Source organism: Babylonia areolata, chromosome 6 (assembly GCF_041734735.1).
Source record: "Babylonia areolata isolate BAREFJ2019XMU chromosome 6, ASM4173473v1, whole genome shotgun sequence".
NCBI lineage: Eukaryota > Metazoa > Mollusca > Gastropoda > Neogastropoda > Buccinidae > Babylonia > Babylonia areolata.
This window is the reverse complement of record NC_134881.1, coordinates 3,843,986-3,860,455: the sequence shown is the minus strand read 5'-3', so window position 1 is coordinate 3,860,455 and position 16,470 is coordinate 3,843,986. Positions and strand designations below refer to the sequence as shown.

General features: G+C 42.1%; 1 protein-coding gene across 1 annotated transcript in view; it reads left to right on the top strand.

The window, feature by feature from the left end:
• The window catches only part of LOC143283244 (ATP-dependent RNA helicase DHX33-like), a 77,446-nt gene that overhangs the window by 23,009 nt on the left and 37,967 nt on the right, over positions 1-16,470 (top strand). Inside the window, exons 10-16 of the mRNA XM_076589417.1 lie at positions 3,623-3,720; positions 5,647-5,820; positions 7,456-7,546; positions 9,086-9,151; positions 11,878-11,922; positions 12,954-13,042; positions 15,163-15,229. Of these exons, the coding sequence (XP_076445532.1) occupies positions 3,623-3,720; positions 5,647-5,820; positions 7,456-7,546; positions 9,086-9,151; positions 11,878-11,922; positions 12,954-13,042; positions 15,163-15,229 (630 nt within the window). The remainder of the gene's footprint in view (positions 1-3,622; positions 3,721-5,646; positions 5,821-7,455; positions 7,547-9,085; positions 9,152-11,877; positions 11,923-12,953; positions 13,043-15,162; positions 15,230-16,470) is intronic.

Below are 16,470 nucleotides of genomic sequence, written 5' to 3'. Positions count from 1 at the left end.
ACACATGGTTTCTGTCACCGCACAGTGATAATTTAGAGAAAAATGGTGACGATGATGATAATGATAAGAAGAAAACACACATGGTTTCTGTCACCACACAGTGATAATTTAGAGAAAAATGGTGACGATGATGATAATGATAAGAAGAAAACACACATGGTTTCTGTCACCGCACTGTGATAATTTAGAGAAAAATGGTGACGATGATGATAATGATAAGAAGAAAACACACATGGTTTCTGTCACCACACAGTGATAATTTAGAGAAAAATGGTGACGATGATGATAATGATAAGAAGAAAACACACATGGTTTCTGTCACCGCACAGTGATAATTTAGAGAAAAATGGTGACGATGATGATAATGATAAGAAGAAAACACACATGGTTTCTGTCACCGCACAGTGATAATTTAGAGAAAAATGGTGACGATGATGATAATGATAAGAAGAAAACACACATGGTTTCTGTCACTGCACAGTGATAATTTAGAGAAAAATGGTGATGATGATGATAATGATAAGAAGAAAACACACATGGTTTCTGTCACCGCACAGTGATAATTTAGAGAAAAATGGTGATGATGATGATAATGATAAGAAGAAAACACACATGGTTTCTGTCACCGCACTGTGATAATTTAGAGAAAAAGAACAAAAGAAAACAAACAATCAGCAAAGCTGCAGACAAACAAACAAATGAACATAAAAAAGGTTTATGGCAGTCAAAAATATTGAGAAAGTAGTTATGATGAAAGGAAGAAAGCAAAATAATTGACACTTTGCGTCTTGTGAGTGTTGTAATAGTTTATTTTGAGAATGTTTCAGAAAGGTTTATATCTGTGGGTGTTGAGTGTTGTAATAGTTTATTGTGAGAACACTTCAGAAAGGTTTATATCTGTGGGTGTTGAGTGTTGTAATAGTTTATTGTGAGAACACTTCAGAAAGGTTTATATCTGTGGGTGTTGAGTGTTGTAATAGTTTATTGTGAGAACACTTCAGAAAGGTTTATATCTATGGGTGTTGAGTGTTGTAATAGTTTATTGTGAGAACACTTCAGAAAGGTTTATATCTATGGGTGTTGTGTGTTGTAATAGTTTGTTGTGAGAACACTTCAGAAAGGTTTATATCTGTGGGTGTTGAGTGTTGTAATAGTTTATTGTGAGAACGCTTCAGAAAGGTTTATATCTGTGGGTGTTGAGTGTTGTAATAGTTTATTGTGAGAACGCTTCAGAAAGGTTTATATCTGTGGGTGTTGAGTGTTGTAATAGTTTATTGTGAGAACACTTCAGAAAGGTTTATATCTGTGGGTGTTGAGTGTTGTAATAGTTTATTGTGAGAACACTTGAGAAAGGTTTATATCTGTGGGTGTTGAGTGTTGTAATAGTTTATTGTGAGAACTCTTCAAAAAGGTTTATATCTGTGGGTGTTGAGTGTTGTAATAGTTTATTGTGAGAACACTTGAGAAAGGTTTATATCTGTGGGTGTTGAGTGTTGTAATAGTTTATTGTGAGAACACTTCAGAAAGGTTTATATCTGTGGGTGTTGAGTGTTGTAATAGTTTATTGTGAGAACACTTCAGAAAGGTTTATATCTGTGGGTGCCTGGCTGTTATTAACAATCTTCAGAAGAGTTTGCATTTACAATTTTATGTTCATGATTATATACAGTTTGTTCTTTGGGATAAAATGGTTCTATGCTTTGGATAAAGGCCTTTATTTGATTTGTCTGTGTGTGTGTGTGTGTGTGTGTGTGTGCAGATTTGTTGGTTAATGTCATATGTTGCTATGATGAGATTCACTTTGGAAATTGTTTGTGAACAGGTTCAACTAAGATGTTCATAATATGTTCTGGCTCATTTTAGAACATCAGCTTTCAATAATTATCCACCGAGGTAGAAAGAAAGAAAAAAGAAGAGTTTCCTGACATTAGAACACGCCCAATGGATAAGGCGTCTGACTTCGGATTAGAAGATTGCGAGTTCGAGTCTCGTCAGGGTCGCACTTCCACATTTTCTCAAGGCCTGACTAAGCGCGTTGGGTTACGCTGCTGGTCAGGCATCTGCTTGGCAGATGTGGTGTAGTGTATATGGTTTTGTCCGAACGCAGTGACGCCTCCTTGAGCTACTGAAACTGAAACTGAAACTGAAACAGAACACGTGCTTGTATCTTTTGGATGTGTGTGTGCATGTGCTTCTGTGTGTGTGCGTGTGTGTGTGTGTGTGCTTGCATGTTTATTTGTGTCTTTACGTATGTTAGCATGTCTGTATGTGCCTGTATGTCTGTTTGCCTCTGTGTGTGTGTGTGTGCGTGCGTGCGTGCGTGTGTGTGTGTGTGCATGCGCATCTCATTCCTGAAAGTTGACATGGTATGTATATTGTTAACCACAGATAATAAGGAAATATTGATAAGATGTGTATATAATTTACCACAGAGATGCAGGGAATATTGACAAGGTGTGTATATTATTCACCACAGAGAATCAGGAAATATTGACAAGGTGTGTGCATTGTTTACCACAGAGATGCAGGGAATATTGACAAGGTGTGTATATTATTCACCACAGAGAATCAGGAAATATTGACAAGATGTGTGCAATGTTTACCACAGAGATGTAGGAAATATTGACAAGGTGTGTGCAATGTTTACCACAGAGATGTAGGAAATATTGACAAGGTGTGTGCATTGTTTACCACAGGGATGTAGGAAATATTGACAAGGTGTGTGCATTGTTTACCACAGAGATGTAGGAAATATTAACAAGGTGTGTGCATTGTTTACCACAGAGAATCAGGAAATATTAACAAGGTGTGTGCATTGTTTACCACAGGGATGTAGGAAATATTGACAAGGTGTGTGCATTGTTTACCACAGAGAATCAGGAAATATTAACAAGGTGTGTGCATTGTTTACCACAGGGATGTAGGAAATATTAACAAGGTGTGTGCATTGTTTACCACAGAGAATCAGGAAATATTAACAAGGTGTGTGCATTGTTTACCACAGGGATGTAGGAAATATTGACAAGATGTGTGCATTGTTTACCACAGGGATGTAGGAAATATTAACAAGGTGTGTGCATTGTTTACCACAGGGATGTAGAAAATATTGACAAGGTGTGTGCATTGTTTACCACAGGGATGACAAGAAGTATTAACAAGGTGTGTGCATTGTTTACCACAGGGATGTAGAAAATATTGACAAGGTGTGTGCATTGTTTACCACAGGGATGTAGGAAATATTAACAAGATGTGTGCATTGTTTACCACAGGGATGTAGGAAATATTAACAAGATGTGTGCATTGTTTACCACAGGGATGACAAGAAGTATTAACAAGGTGTGTGCATTGTTTACCACAGGGATGTAGAAAATATTGACAAGGTGTGTGCATTGTTTACCACAGGGATGTAGGAAATATTGACAAGATGTGTACATTGTTTACCACAGGGATGTAGAAAATATTAACAAGGTGTGTGCATTGTTTACCACAGGGATGTAGGAAATATTAACAAGGTGTGTGCATTGTTTACCACAGAGATGTAGGAAATATTGACAAGGTGTGTGCATTGTTTACCACAGGGATGTAGGAAATATTGACAAGATGTGTGCATTGTTTACCACAGGGATGCAGGAAAGTTGTGGTGTCTACCAACATTGCAGAGACCTCTGTGACCATCAGTGGCATCAAGTACGTCATCGACTGTGGAAGGGTGAAAGCCAAGTAAGTCAGCACATCCGTGATTGTATTGGCAACTTCAGGTGAAGGCAGCTAGGAAGAAGTCTGTAGTAGTAGTAGTTTTAGTGGGTACCATTAACATGCCTGGTATCCTGTCTTCATTGTTAAACCTGAAAATTATCAGGCTAATGAATCAGTTGATGTAGTTTTGTGATGGATAAAATTCAAATGCACTGTAAACCAGACGGTTCTTCCCCTATAGCATTCATGGACTACAATCCCACATTCACTTGTATGTATGAGTGAGCTTTTTCTTGTATGATTGCTTTAATCCCACCATGCAGGCAGCCATACTCTGTATTGGGGGATACACACGCTGGGTATGTTCATGTTTCCATAATCTATTGCTTTAATCCCACCATGCAGGCAGCCATACTCTGTATTGGGGGATACACATGCTGGGTATGTTCACGTTTCCATAATCTACCGAACGCTGACATGGATCACAGGATCTTCAACTTGCAAATTTTATCTTCTGCATGCCTGTGCATGTGAAGAGGGCTCAGGCACCAAAAGGTCTGCACATCTGTTGACCTTGGAGATTGTAAAAAATCTCCACCCTTAACCCACCAGGTGCCGTGTAAAAAATCTCCACCCTTAACCTACCAGGTGCCGGGACCAGGATGCGAACCTGGGACCCTGAGATTGAAAGTCCATTGCATTGACCTTCAGCTGTTGAAACCCATCATTGACTTGATCTGAATTGTGATCAGGAATTCAGAACTTCTTGTTTTCCATGGTGTTGTTGAAAGTGTATGCTGAAGAAACAATTTTCTTGTCTGCTGTAAATCCTTTCCACTAGTTTGGCGTAGTGCTGCTCTTTCTCAGAGGAGTGCAGCATTGGCCAGGTAGTCTGAACTGCAGCCAGATGTTCTGAGCTTTGTGGATGTTCTGTGCTGTATTTTCAGTCGCACCTGACAGATTTTCTTCTTCGTCATCCTCTGCACTTGTGGGATACAGCTCCTATGTTTGCTCATATACATGCATGAATGGGTTTTTATGTGTATCACTGATTTTACCCTGCATTGGAGGCAGCCATAGTCAGTTTTCAGGGTTGTGCATGCTGGGTATGTTCATGTTTCCATTATCTACCAAACATTGACGTGGATTATGGAATCTTTAACACGTATTTTATCTTTTGCATGTGTATTCACTGAAATAGGGTTCAGGCATGCACATCTGTTGACCCAGGAGACGGAAAAAATTCTCTACCTTTAACCCACCAGGCGCCGTGATAAGAATTCAAACTCAGGACCCTCACGTTGAAGATTGATGCTTCAACCACTTAGCTCTGGTGCCCTTCGCAATACTGTTCGAAATGCTTGTGACGTTGATGCTGTGTGTGTGGTCTGTTCAAACTGTGTGTAATGTTCATGCAGTGTGTGTGGTCTGTTCAAACTGTGTGTGGTCTGCTCAAACTGTGTGTGTGGTCTGTTCAAACTGTGTGTAACGTTCATGCAGAGTGTGTGGTCTGTTCAAACTGTTGTGTAACGTTCATGCTGTGTGTGTGGTCTGTTCAAGCTGTGTGTAATGTTCATGCAGTGTGTGTGGTCTGTTCAAACTGTGTGTAACGTTCATGCTGTGTGTGTTGTCTGTTCAAACTGTGTGTAACGTTCATGCTGCGTGTGTGGTCTGTTCAAACTGTGTGTAACATTCATGCTGCGTGTGTGGTCTGTTCAAACTGTGTGTAACGTTCATGCAGTGTGTGTGGTCTGTTCAAACTGTGTGTAACGTTCATGCTGTGTGTGTGGTCTGTTCAAACTGTGTGTAACGTTCATGCTGTGTGTGTGGTCTGTTCAAAATGTGTGTAACGTTCATGCTGTGTGTGTGGTCAGTTCAAACTGTGTGCAACATTCATGCTGCATGTGTGGTCAGTTCAAACTGTGTGTAACGTTCCTGCTGCGTGTGCAGGATTCACAACCCCAGCAGTGGTCTGGACCTGCTGCGTGTGGTCCAGACATCCAAGGAGCAGTGCGTGCAGAGGACGGGGCGAGCAGGGCGCGAGGGACCTGGGGTTTGCTTCCGTCTCTTCACCCAGCGGGAGTTTGAAATGCTGAAGGACAACACCGTCCCTGAGATACAGAGGTGAGGGCTGGGTTTGTGTGTGTGTTGTGTGTCTTTGTGCCTGTGTCTTTTGAGTTTTTTTATATCTTTTTTTGTGTTGTTACCAGCATGTGGTTTGTATTTTCTGTGCGTAGTGTGTTGTATATTGTGTATTTTTGTACAATTTTTCTACATTTTTTGGTCTTTTTGCATTGTTAATTGTTTTTCATTGTTCTGTTGTCTTTATATGTTTCTCTGTGTATTCTGAGAATAGTGCATTGCACTTTTTGTATTTTTATACAATATTTATACATTTTGCGTCTGTACATTATGTAACATTCTCAAATAGAATTTGACATATTCTTGTTTGATTCAGGTAAAGAGGTCACAATTATTTCATTTTTGGTCTTTATATTTATGGGGTTTTTGGGGGGTTTTTTTTACTTGTCAACAGATTGTCAGTTATTTTTCAACAATTATTTCAGTTTGAAGAAGGTGTCAGAATGTGCAGACTAATCCATATGCGCTTCACCACATCTGCTGTTGAAAAAAAAAGAAAGAACTGGAGACCTGACCTTTGCAAAAAGGAAACATTCTGATCTGGACTTGCTATAAAAAAAGAAAGAGAAGAGTGTAGTCCTGTATGATGTTGTATCAAAACCACAGCGAAAAGATGTGTAGGACTGGCACTGATTACCTTTGGATTGACGGGTGAATGTGTGGCCAGCTCATTTTGTGGGCCGTCCCCTGAGACACCTTTTTTTTCCAGTTCCTGAAGAAAATCAGTGTTTTTAAATTGATTTCAATTCCACATGGATTGAACTATATGTGGGTCAAATGATTTTTTTATGCTGTTTTCAATGTTTTTCACTTGATTTGAGTTTCATGTGGATTGAGTGATTGGTATTTTTCACATTGTTTTGATGAACCTTTTGATGTTATTTTATGTTCTCTTTGACTGGTTTTAAGAACTGATGGTTAGTCAGCTCTGACATGGCGTTCAGGTCAGGTGGGCTGTAGGCAGCATGTTGAATGTCAATGATACGGAAACCCATTATGATAAACTAAGATTTTGATAATGCAGTGTGTGTGTATGTAGAGGGTCGGGATGAGGGGGATGGTAGAGAGTGGGAGGTTTGAGGGGGGCTCTTTCTTGATTTTTTGTTTGATTTTGTCGGTGTTCTTCTTTTTCTTCGTTCGTAGGCTGCAACTCCCACGTTCACTCGTATGCACACGAGTGGGCTTTTACGCGTATGACCGTTTTTACCCCGCCATGTAGGCAGCCATACTCTGTTTTCGGGGTGTGCATGCTGGGTATGTTCTTGTTTCCATAACCCACCGAACGCTGAGATGGATTACGGGATCTTTAACGTGCATATTTGATCTTCTGCTTGCATATACACACGAAGGGGGTTCAGGCACTAGCAGGTCTGCACATATGTTGACCTGGGAGATCGTAAAAATCTCCACCCTTCGCCCACCAGGCGCCGTCACTGTGATTCGAACCTGGGACCCTCAGATTGACGGTCCAACGCTTTAACCACTTGGCTATTGTGCCCGTCACAGAGTGACAAATGTATGCGCTGAGCTGTTCCTGATTGTTGTGTACTTTGGTGTTTGTTTTCTGACAGACTTTGATTGGCTGTGTTCAAGTGCAGTGCATGTTGTTTGCTCCAGGTGTAATCTGGCCAGTGTCGTGCTGCAGCTGTTGGGTCTAAATATAACTCGTGTCATGAACTTTGACTTCATCGACCCGCCGTCAGAAGAAGTGAGTGGATTTCACGTTATTTGTGTTGAGGTTTTTCTTTGGCCTTTTTACATCGGTTTTGTTAGCTTCTTGTTAGTAATGATAATGAATGGCGTTGGTATAGTGCATTTCTCAAAGTAAATTTAGACCCACTGTGCTGACAGTCACCGATTCACATGCAGCCACACCCAGAAATGACTCACCACACTCATCCTTTCAAGAAATGACTCACCACACTCATCTTTTCACAGAAATGACTCACCACACTCATTCAATCACAGAAATGACTCACCACACTCATCTTTTCACAGTAATGACTCACCACGCTCATTCAATCACAGTAATGACTCACCACACTCATTCAATCACAGAAATGACTCACCACACTCATCTTTTCACAGTAATGACTCACCACACTCATCTTTTCACAGAAATGACTCACCACACTCATTCAATCACAGAAATGACTCACCACACTCATCTTTTCACAGAAATGACTCACCACACTCATCCTTTCACAGAAATGACTCACCACACTCATCTTTTCACAGAAATGACTCACCACACTCATTCAATCACAGAAATGACTCACCACACTCATCTTTTCACAGAAATGACTCACCACACTCATCTTTTCACAGAGATGACTCACCGCACTCATCCTTTCACACACACCCCCATGAGCAGAAAATGGCTCAAATTGACAGTTGAGAAATAAAACATCACGAAAGTGCCGTCAGATAACAGACAAGTATTTCAGTGGGATTTGAACAGAGGGAGTGTTGGTGGTGGTTTTTCTGGGGGTTTTTTTTTTGTTTGTTTGTTTTTTTGTTGTTTGTGTGTGTGTGTGTGTGTGTGTGTGTGTGTGTGTGTGCTTGTATTCGTGTATATGTGTGTTTGAATTTTGATTTTGTGGAATTTCAGATATTCCTTTAGAATATGTCCCTTTAGTATTAAAAGTGATAGAAAGACGATGGAGATGCACAGGTCACGGTTTTATGGTGGCATCTCATGGATGACAGATCATATAATGTATTTCTTTTTCCATTTTTTTTATTTTGATAGTTTCTGTATAAGTACAACTATGTAAAGCTAGATTATTGCCTTGCTTGTTTGATCATGAATAGCATTTTCATTTATTCTACTATCTAGTGTTGTGAATAGCATTTTTATTTATTCTATTATCTGGTGAGTTGTCTCCTGGTGATCTGTCAACGATAGTTCCTGTTGACTGTTGGTGCTTAGACTGCGGCAAACTGGGTGTGGATGCTTGTGGGAGACGTTGATTGAGCAGTGTGGGCACAGTCATAATGCCACTGAAATGGTGCAGATAGTGGGGTAGAACCCCCCACACACACACCCCCGCCCCCCTCCCCCAACTTCCCGCCCCCTCCCAAAAAAGTTAAGTTTGAAGGTTTTGATGTGGAAAAAAAAAAGACCTGATGGAATTCATATGTTCATGGAAATCATATTTGTGTGTGTAGTTTATGCAACATTGCAACATTAAAAGCGTGTGTGTGTGTGTGTTGTGTGTGTGTGTGTGTGTGTGCATGTCACCAGGCGATTGTTGGTGCTGTGGAGGAATTACATCAACTGGCAGCTGTGCAAGGTGTAGAGGACTGGCAGGTCAGCTTTTGATTTTGTGTTTGTGTGATTGTGTGTGTGTGAATGTGTGTGTGTGTGTGTGTGTGTGTGTTATGTTTGACTTGAGTGTGTGCTCGTGCATGTTTGTCCTGGTCTGTGCGTTAGTGTTCATGTGTGCAGGTATGTACGTGTTTGTGTGTTGTGTGTGTGTGTGTGTGTATGTGCATGATTGCGTTAGAGTGAAACAGCATTTCGCTTCATTCATTATACATGTGCTTATTTCTTAGATAATTTTTTTCTTAATGTATTGTGATGCTTGGTGGTGTTAACAAGAGGTAAGGTTTGGATTGATATATTTTTGATTGATTGGTTGGTAGTGTGAGGCATAGCGTTTCAAAGTGAGAGGCACCATGGTAGTGTGAGGCACAGCGTATCAAAGTGAGAGGCACCATGGTAGTATGAGGCACAGCGTATCAAAGTGAGAGGCACTGTTGATGGGTAGTGTGAGGCACAGCGTATCAAAGTGAAAGGCACTATGGTAGTGTGAGGCACAGCGTATCAAAGTGAGAGGCACTATGGTAGTGTGAGGCACAGCGTATCAAAGTGAGAGGCACTATGGTAGTGTGAGGCACAGCGTATCAAAGTGAAAGGCACTATGGTAGTGTGAGGCACAGCGTATCAAAGTGAGAGGCACTATTGATTGGTAGTGTGAGGCATAGCGTATCAAAGTGAGAGGCACTATGGTAGTGTGAGGCATAGCGTATCAAAGTGAGAGGCACTATTGATTGGTAGTGTGAGGCATAGCGTATCAAAGTGAGAGGCACTATGGTAGTGTGAGGCACAGCGTATCAAAGTGAGAGGCACTATTGATTGGTAGTGTGAGGCATAGCGTATCAAAGTGAGAGGCACTATTGATTGGTAGTGTGAGGCATAGCGTATCAAAGTGAGAGGCACTATTGATTGGTAGTGTGAGGTTAAGTGTATCAAAGTGAGAGGCACTATGGTAGTGTGAGGCACAGCGTTTCAAAGTGAGAGGCACTATGGTAGTGTGAGGCATAGCGTATCAAAGTGAGAGGCACTATGGTAGTGTGAGGCACAGCGTATCAAAGTGAGAGGCACCATGGTAGTATGAGGCACAGCGTATCAAAGTGAGAGGCACTATGGTAGTGTGAGACATAGCGTATCAAAGTGAGAGGCACTATGGTAGTGTGAGGCACAGCGTATCAAAGTGAGAGGCACTATGGTAGTGTGAGGCACAGCGTTTCAAAGTGAGAGGCACTATGGTAGTGTGAGGCACAGCATATCAAAGTGAGAGGCACTATGGTAGTGTGAGGCACAGCGTTTCAAAGTGAAAGGCACTATGGTAGTGTGAGGCACAGCGTTTCAAAGTGAGAGGCACTATGGTAGTGTGAGGCACAGCGTATCAAAGTGAGAGGCACTATGGTAGTGTGGGGCATAGCGTTTCAAAGTGAGAGGCACTATGGTAGTGTGAGGCACAGCGTTTCAAAGTGAAAGGCACTATGGTAGTGTGAGGCATAGTGTTTCAAAGTGAGAGGCACTATGGTAGTGTGAGGCACAGCGTTTCAAAGTGAGAGGCACTATGGTAGTGTGAGGCACAGCGTTTCAAAGTGAGAGGCACTATGGTAGTGTGAGGCACAGCGTTTCAAAGTGAGAGGCACTATGGTAGTGTGAGGCATAGCGTTTCAAAGTGAGAGGCACTATGGTAGTGTGAGGCACAGTGTTTCAAAGTGAGAGGCACTATGGTAGTGTGAGGCACAGCGTATCAAAGTGAGAGGCACTATGGTAGTGTGAGGCATAGTGTTTCAAAGTGAGAGCCACTTCTTTTACAGGTTTTCTCAAAGCAAACAAGGAACACATTGTGTTAAAAGGCTCAAGATACAAGATGCAAGAATGCTTTATTATGTCTGAAAGAGAAATTATTGACATGTTTGCTGATAAAAAGCTGACATTGATTTTTTTTTACATATGCAAAAAAATTTATCAATAATTTTTCTGTGATATTTAAAATTAGTAATGTTGTTTGATGCTGTTGTCATTACACATAGTACACACTCTTTCTTCTTCTTCGTTTGTGGCCTGCATCTTCCATGTTCACTATTCTCTACAATATGATTTTTTTACATGTATGACTGTTTTTACCCTGATTTGTAGGCAACCATACTCTGTTTTCGGGTGTCAAATACTCTTTCATCATTCTTTGTCTGAAAAATGAAAATTACAGTAGAAAATATTGTATCGTCGCAACCATGCAGGTGAACACTCAGATTCATGTGTCCATGGACACGTTTTAACTTCTGAATGCACATGCAGTTTACATTTACTTATGATTGTTTGTTTTTCTTTTCCAGTGAGATGATGATATGAATTATTGTTTGGTTGTTGTTTTTGTTTTTTTGTTTTGTGTGTGTGTTGTGTGTGTATGTATGTGTCTACCACGGCATATAAATGACAATGTATATATGTAGGAAAATGCCAGCTCCACCCCCACCCCCCCAAACCCCCTTCCTGAAAATGACTGTCTGCTTTGACTTACTCTCTGAAATGTTGAAAACAAATTTGAGGGTTAAAGTGAAAGTGGACAATGATTTTCTGGTGTTTGTCCTTATTTGAGGATCTACCCCCATTGAAGTATTTTCACGGAGTGGTGCTAGCAGTTCCAGGCTTCCCCTTGCATGCTCTGTGTATTTTTTGGATTCTGTCTTTCTTTGACAGTCTGTAAATTCCTGCTGCTTGTGTGTCGCCCACAGGTTCTGAAGTCCAAGAGGCATGTTCTGAAAGAAACTGACATCAAGGTATTGCATTGAAAAACTCCTGTCCCTATACACGTGTCGAAACTGAGTATATGGATTACCACGAGAGAACCTTGTTTATAAGAAATGTGACATGAATATTATTGGAGATGGGTTCCAGTTTGTTTGTTTTTTTTATCAGGGAATGTCATCCATTCTCATACATTTGAAAATTATTGCCAAAGAAATACTTATTTCCAAAGTTAGTGTTCACTCCTGTGTAATGTATTTTTCTTCAGGGAAGAGACTGCAGATGAATTTAAGTATATTTACAAAAATGTGCAAGCTGGCCAGAACTTTGCTAAGAAAAGGTAATGATTATTCTTTGGTTTTGATTTGTTAATAGTATATTCTGCATTGATCATTTAAGATGTTGAATGTATTTTTTGTTATCCTCCATATCCCAGTAGGGGACAGGACTGTCAATCTTGTGATGTTTGTGATGTTACACCATTCAGTTGGTAGTCAGTTTGGTAGTGTGTTTTGTTGGAACTGATCAATCAATTAAAAACAGAGGGGTGGCCAAGGACATCATAAACATCTTAAAAAACAGCAACAAATACAATACAATAGAACACAATACAATGCAATGCAATGCAGTGCAATGCAATACAGTACAATACTATAAGATATTATACAATAAGATGCAATATAACATAACACAATACAGTACAATGCTGTACAATACAGTTCAGTGAGGAACGGAGGAGTGCAACACAACACAGCACAGCACAGCACAGCACAGCACAGCACAGCACAGCACAGCACAGCACAGCACAGTACAGCACAGCACAGCACAGCACAGCACAGCACAGCACAACACACAGCACAACACACAACACAACACAACACAACACAACGCAACATTCATTGCATTATCAGTAATGCATATGTGTGCTTGTGCACTGCATGCATGCATGTGTGTGTGCCACGGGTGTATACATGTATATATGCACGTGTGTCTGTGTGAAAAACGTTCCACATTCCCCCTCCAGAGAGATGAAGAAAACTGATGTTAGTTACGGATGTTACAGCTGACAGCAATGGGGAGGAAGATGCTGGCATACCCTCTGGAGCCACGGCTGTCTAAGGCACTCCTGCTGGCTTCAGAACACGGCTGTCTGTAAGTGTGGCTGTCTCCTTTCTCTTTCTTCTCCTTCTCTTTCTTCTTCTTCCTCTTCTTCTCCTTCAACTCTGTGTTTCAGTTTCAGTTTCTCAAGGAGGCGTCACTGCATTTGGACAAATCCGTATACACTAACCACATCTGCTAGGCAGATGCCTGACCAGCAGCATAACCCAGTGTGCTTAGTCAGGCCTTCAGTGCATGCATGTATATTTGTTTTCCTATCAAAGTGGATTTCTTTTACAGAATTTTGCCAGAGGACAACACTCTTGTCGCCACAGGTTCTTTTTCACTGCGCCAAGTGCATGCTGCACAGAGGACCTCGGTTTATCGTATCATCTGAATAACTGATGCTGAGTTGAATTTTCCAGTCAAACTTGAGAGAAAGGACGATAGTGGGATTCGAACCCAGACTCTCATTCACTCTGTTTTGGCAGATGAGTGTCTTAACCATTGTGCCACCTTCCTCTGTGAAGAGTTCCTGGGGCACCACACAGAACTCTTCCCCAGGTTCCTCCAGGTCTGTGAGTTGTGTGTCAAAGCCTGGGTCTCTGCTGATGGTTTTCCCATCCATCCTGCAACGTTGTCAGTCCGCTTTTTTTTTTCTGTCTTCTGTTCTGTCTCCCTCCCTCAACAGTTCCTTGGCGTGTATCTCTCTCTCTCTCTCTCTCTCTCTGTGTATATATATATATATATATATATATATATATATATGTATGTATGAAGTGTGCACAGCTACCACAGTCAGGCTGTTTTGATGACGGAGGTGTCATGTTCTGTCTTTAGTTAGCAGGCGTGATGTTTAACTCACTGCTGTTCTGTGCAAGGTGGCAGAATGGTTAAGACGCTTATCTGCCAATACAATGTCCGTGAAGGTTTGTGTTTGAACCCCAGTCTGACCCTCTCTCCCAAGTTTGACTGGAAATCTAGTCATGTGGATGATGCGATAAATGGAGGTCCTGTGTGCAGCAAGCAGTCTGTGTTGGAAATCCACTCTCGTCCTTTCTCTCAAGTTTGACTGGAAAATCAAACTGAGCATCTAGTCATATGGATGATGCGATAAACCGAGGTCCTGTGTGTAGCAAGCACTTGGCACACTGAAAAAGAACCCATGGCTACAAAGTGTTGTCCTCTGGCTAAAAGAAATCCACTCTGATAGATACACAAATATATATGCATGCACGCAGGGCCTGACAAGCACATTGGGTTATGCTGCTTTCAGGCATCTGCCTAGCAGATGTGGTGGTGTGTGTATGGATTTGTCTGAAGGCAGTGACTGCCTCCTTGAGAAACTGAATCTGTTCTGCAGACCACATGGTGGTCAGCACCTTTCTGTTTTTTGTTGTTTTTTGTTTTGTTGTTTTGCTGTCTCATGCCGCTCATTCTGAGTTTCCGGTTCACAGCGACACCTGGGTTTACTTCTCAGCTGTCCCAGTGTCGGCAGTCCACAGGGAACCATTGATGTCATGCCACCAGGAGGCCAGCTGGTCAGAACCGCTGTTTTCCACCAAGAAGTGCTTCACACTTACTTCACTTATGCCCATCGCTCCCGGTGGAGCATAGGCCATTGACAACCCCTCACCATCGCACTCTGTTCTGGGCTGTTCTGGCCATTCCAGTCCAGTTGGTCCCTTGCTGCTTCAGCTCTGCCTCGGTGTCTCGCCTCCAGCTGTTGCGAGGCCGGCCTCTCTTCCTCTTTCCCTGCAGGTTCCAGGTCAGGGCTTGGCGTGTGATGCTGGACGCTGGCTTCCTGAGGGTGTGTCCGATCCAGCCCCACTTCCTCCGCAGTATACCAAGAAGTGCTGATCAGATGTTTTTCTGCGCATGTCACAGTTTTCAGGATTCCATGTACAGTTGGTTGTCAGTGTGACGGGTTGATGCTACTGTGGGGTTGAACTTTCAGTCTGATGGATCCAGAGTTCTGTCCTGCCTGGTATTTGTGGGATTTATGGATGGAGGTTTTTTCCAGTTTCCCAGGTCAGCATGATTATGTGCAGTCCTCTTATTAGTGTGTGTGCGTGCATGTGTGTGTACTTGCACAGTGTTTTTTTTTTCTGAAAGAATTGCACTTGCTAAAGGCCATGTCTTACTGAAATAAGGTTATTATTGATGTGTTACAGAGAGGAGGTGCTGAGCATCGTGTCAGTGCTGTCTGTGGACACAGTGTTTGTGAATCCTGCTAACAAGGTAATCACCATGCGGTGCTCTGCTTGTCTCCTCTCCCTTAATGTCTTGGTCTTTCTGTGTGTGTGTGTGTGTGTGAGTGTGTGTGTGTGTGTGTGTGTGTGTGTGTGAGTGAGTGTGTGTGGGGGTGGGTGGGTGGGTGCCAGTATGTGTATCTCTGTGTGTGTGTCTGTATGTGTATATGTTTTTGTGCTCTGTGTGTGTTGTGTGGTGTGTTGTGTGTGTGTGTGTGTTAATCCTGCCAACAAGGTAACTAACGGCAGTTTTGTGCTGTACTGTGCTGTCGCCTCTCACTTTTCTTGTCTTGGTCTTTGTGTGTGTGTTTGGGGTGGGGGGGTGGGCGGGGTCTTGTCACAGCCTGTGTTCTACATGTCTGGCACCTCTGGTCTTTACTGCTGCAGTTGTGGCTGATTCTTCTTCAACAAGATATTAGATACTAGGAAGAAAGGTGCATTCACTCACTCGCTCATTCCCTCGACTGCTTGGGTCGTTGGGGGGACATGAGGGAGATGTCATAGCTCACCACGCCGTTCTGTTGGCAGCTGTCGTGAGGAGATCTGGCGTCATCATTTTGGTCCATTCCTTGACGTTGTCGGACCAGCTCTTCCTCTGCCGCCCCCGTGCATGCAAACAAGAAATGTTTGGCAGTTGCAGATAAACATCAGTTTTGGTGACTGCACATTTACATGCTTGGGGAAGTGCGAACGGTTGTATTGTGGTAATGACTCATGCATCAGAACTGCAGAAAGGTGGAGAGGATATTTATTTTATTTTATTTGGCGGGGGTGGGGGAATGGAGGGGGAGGGCTATGACTCTCTGATATTTCAGTAACAGCTGCAGGCTCTATTCAGTTTGTTGCTTTTTTTTTTAACTTCATTTTTTTCCAAGTTGAAAGACAGAAACTATTAGATGCAAGCAGAATATCATCCACAAATTAAACCAAAGACAGACAGGTCAACATTTGATTAGAGAAGTGAACAGGTCTGTGCCTTGTGATGTCTTATGCTTCAGCATCACCTTGATAAAGAAGATACGTCCGTCGGTTGTCAGTTTAAAGGGCTCAGAAGTGCTGTATAGTATTACGTTTTATACAACAAACTTTCGCCCCTCTCTGGATCTTCCCGGGAAAAATGCACTGCAGTGCCACCCATATGTTGCTTTCCCTGTTCTCTGTCTCCAGGTGTATGTAACTATCAGGGTGGATTATTGTACAGGTGTTTGCCACAACCCCTTCCTCGTTGTG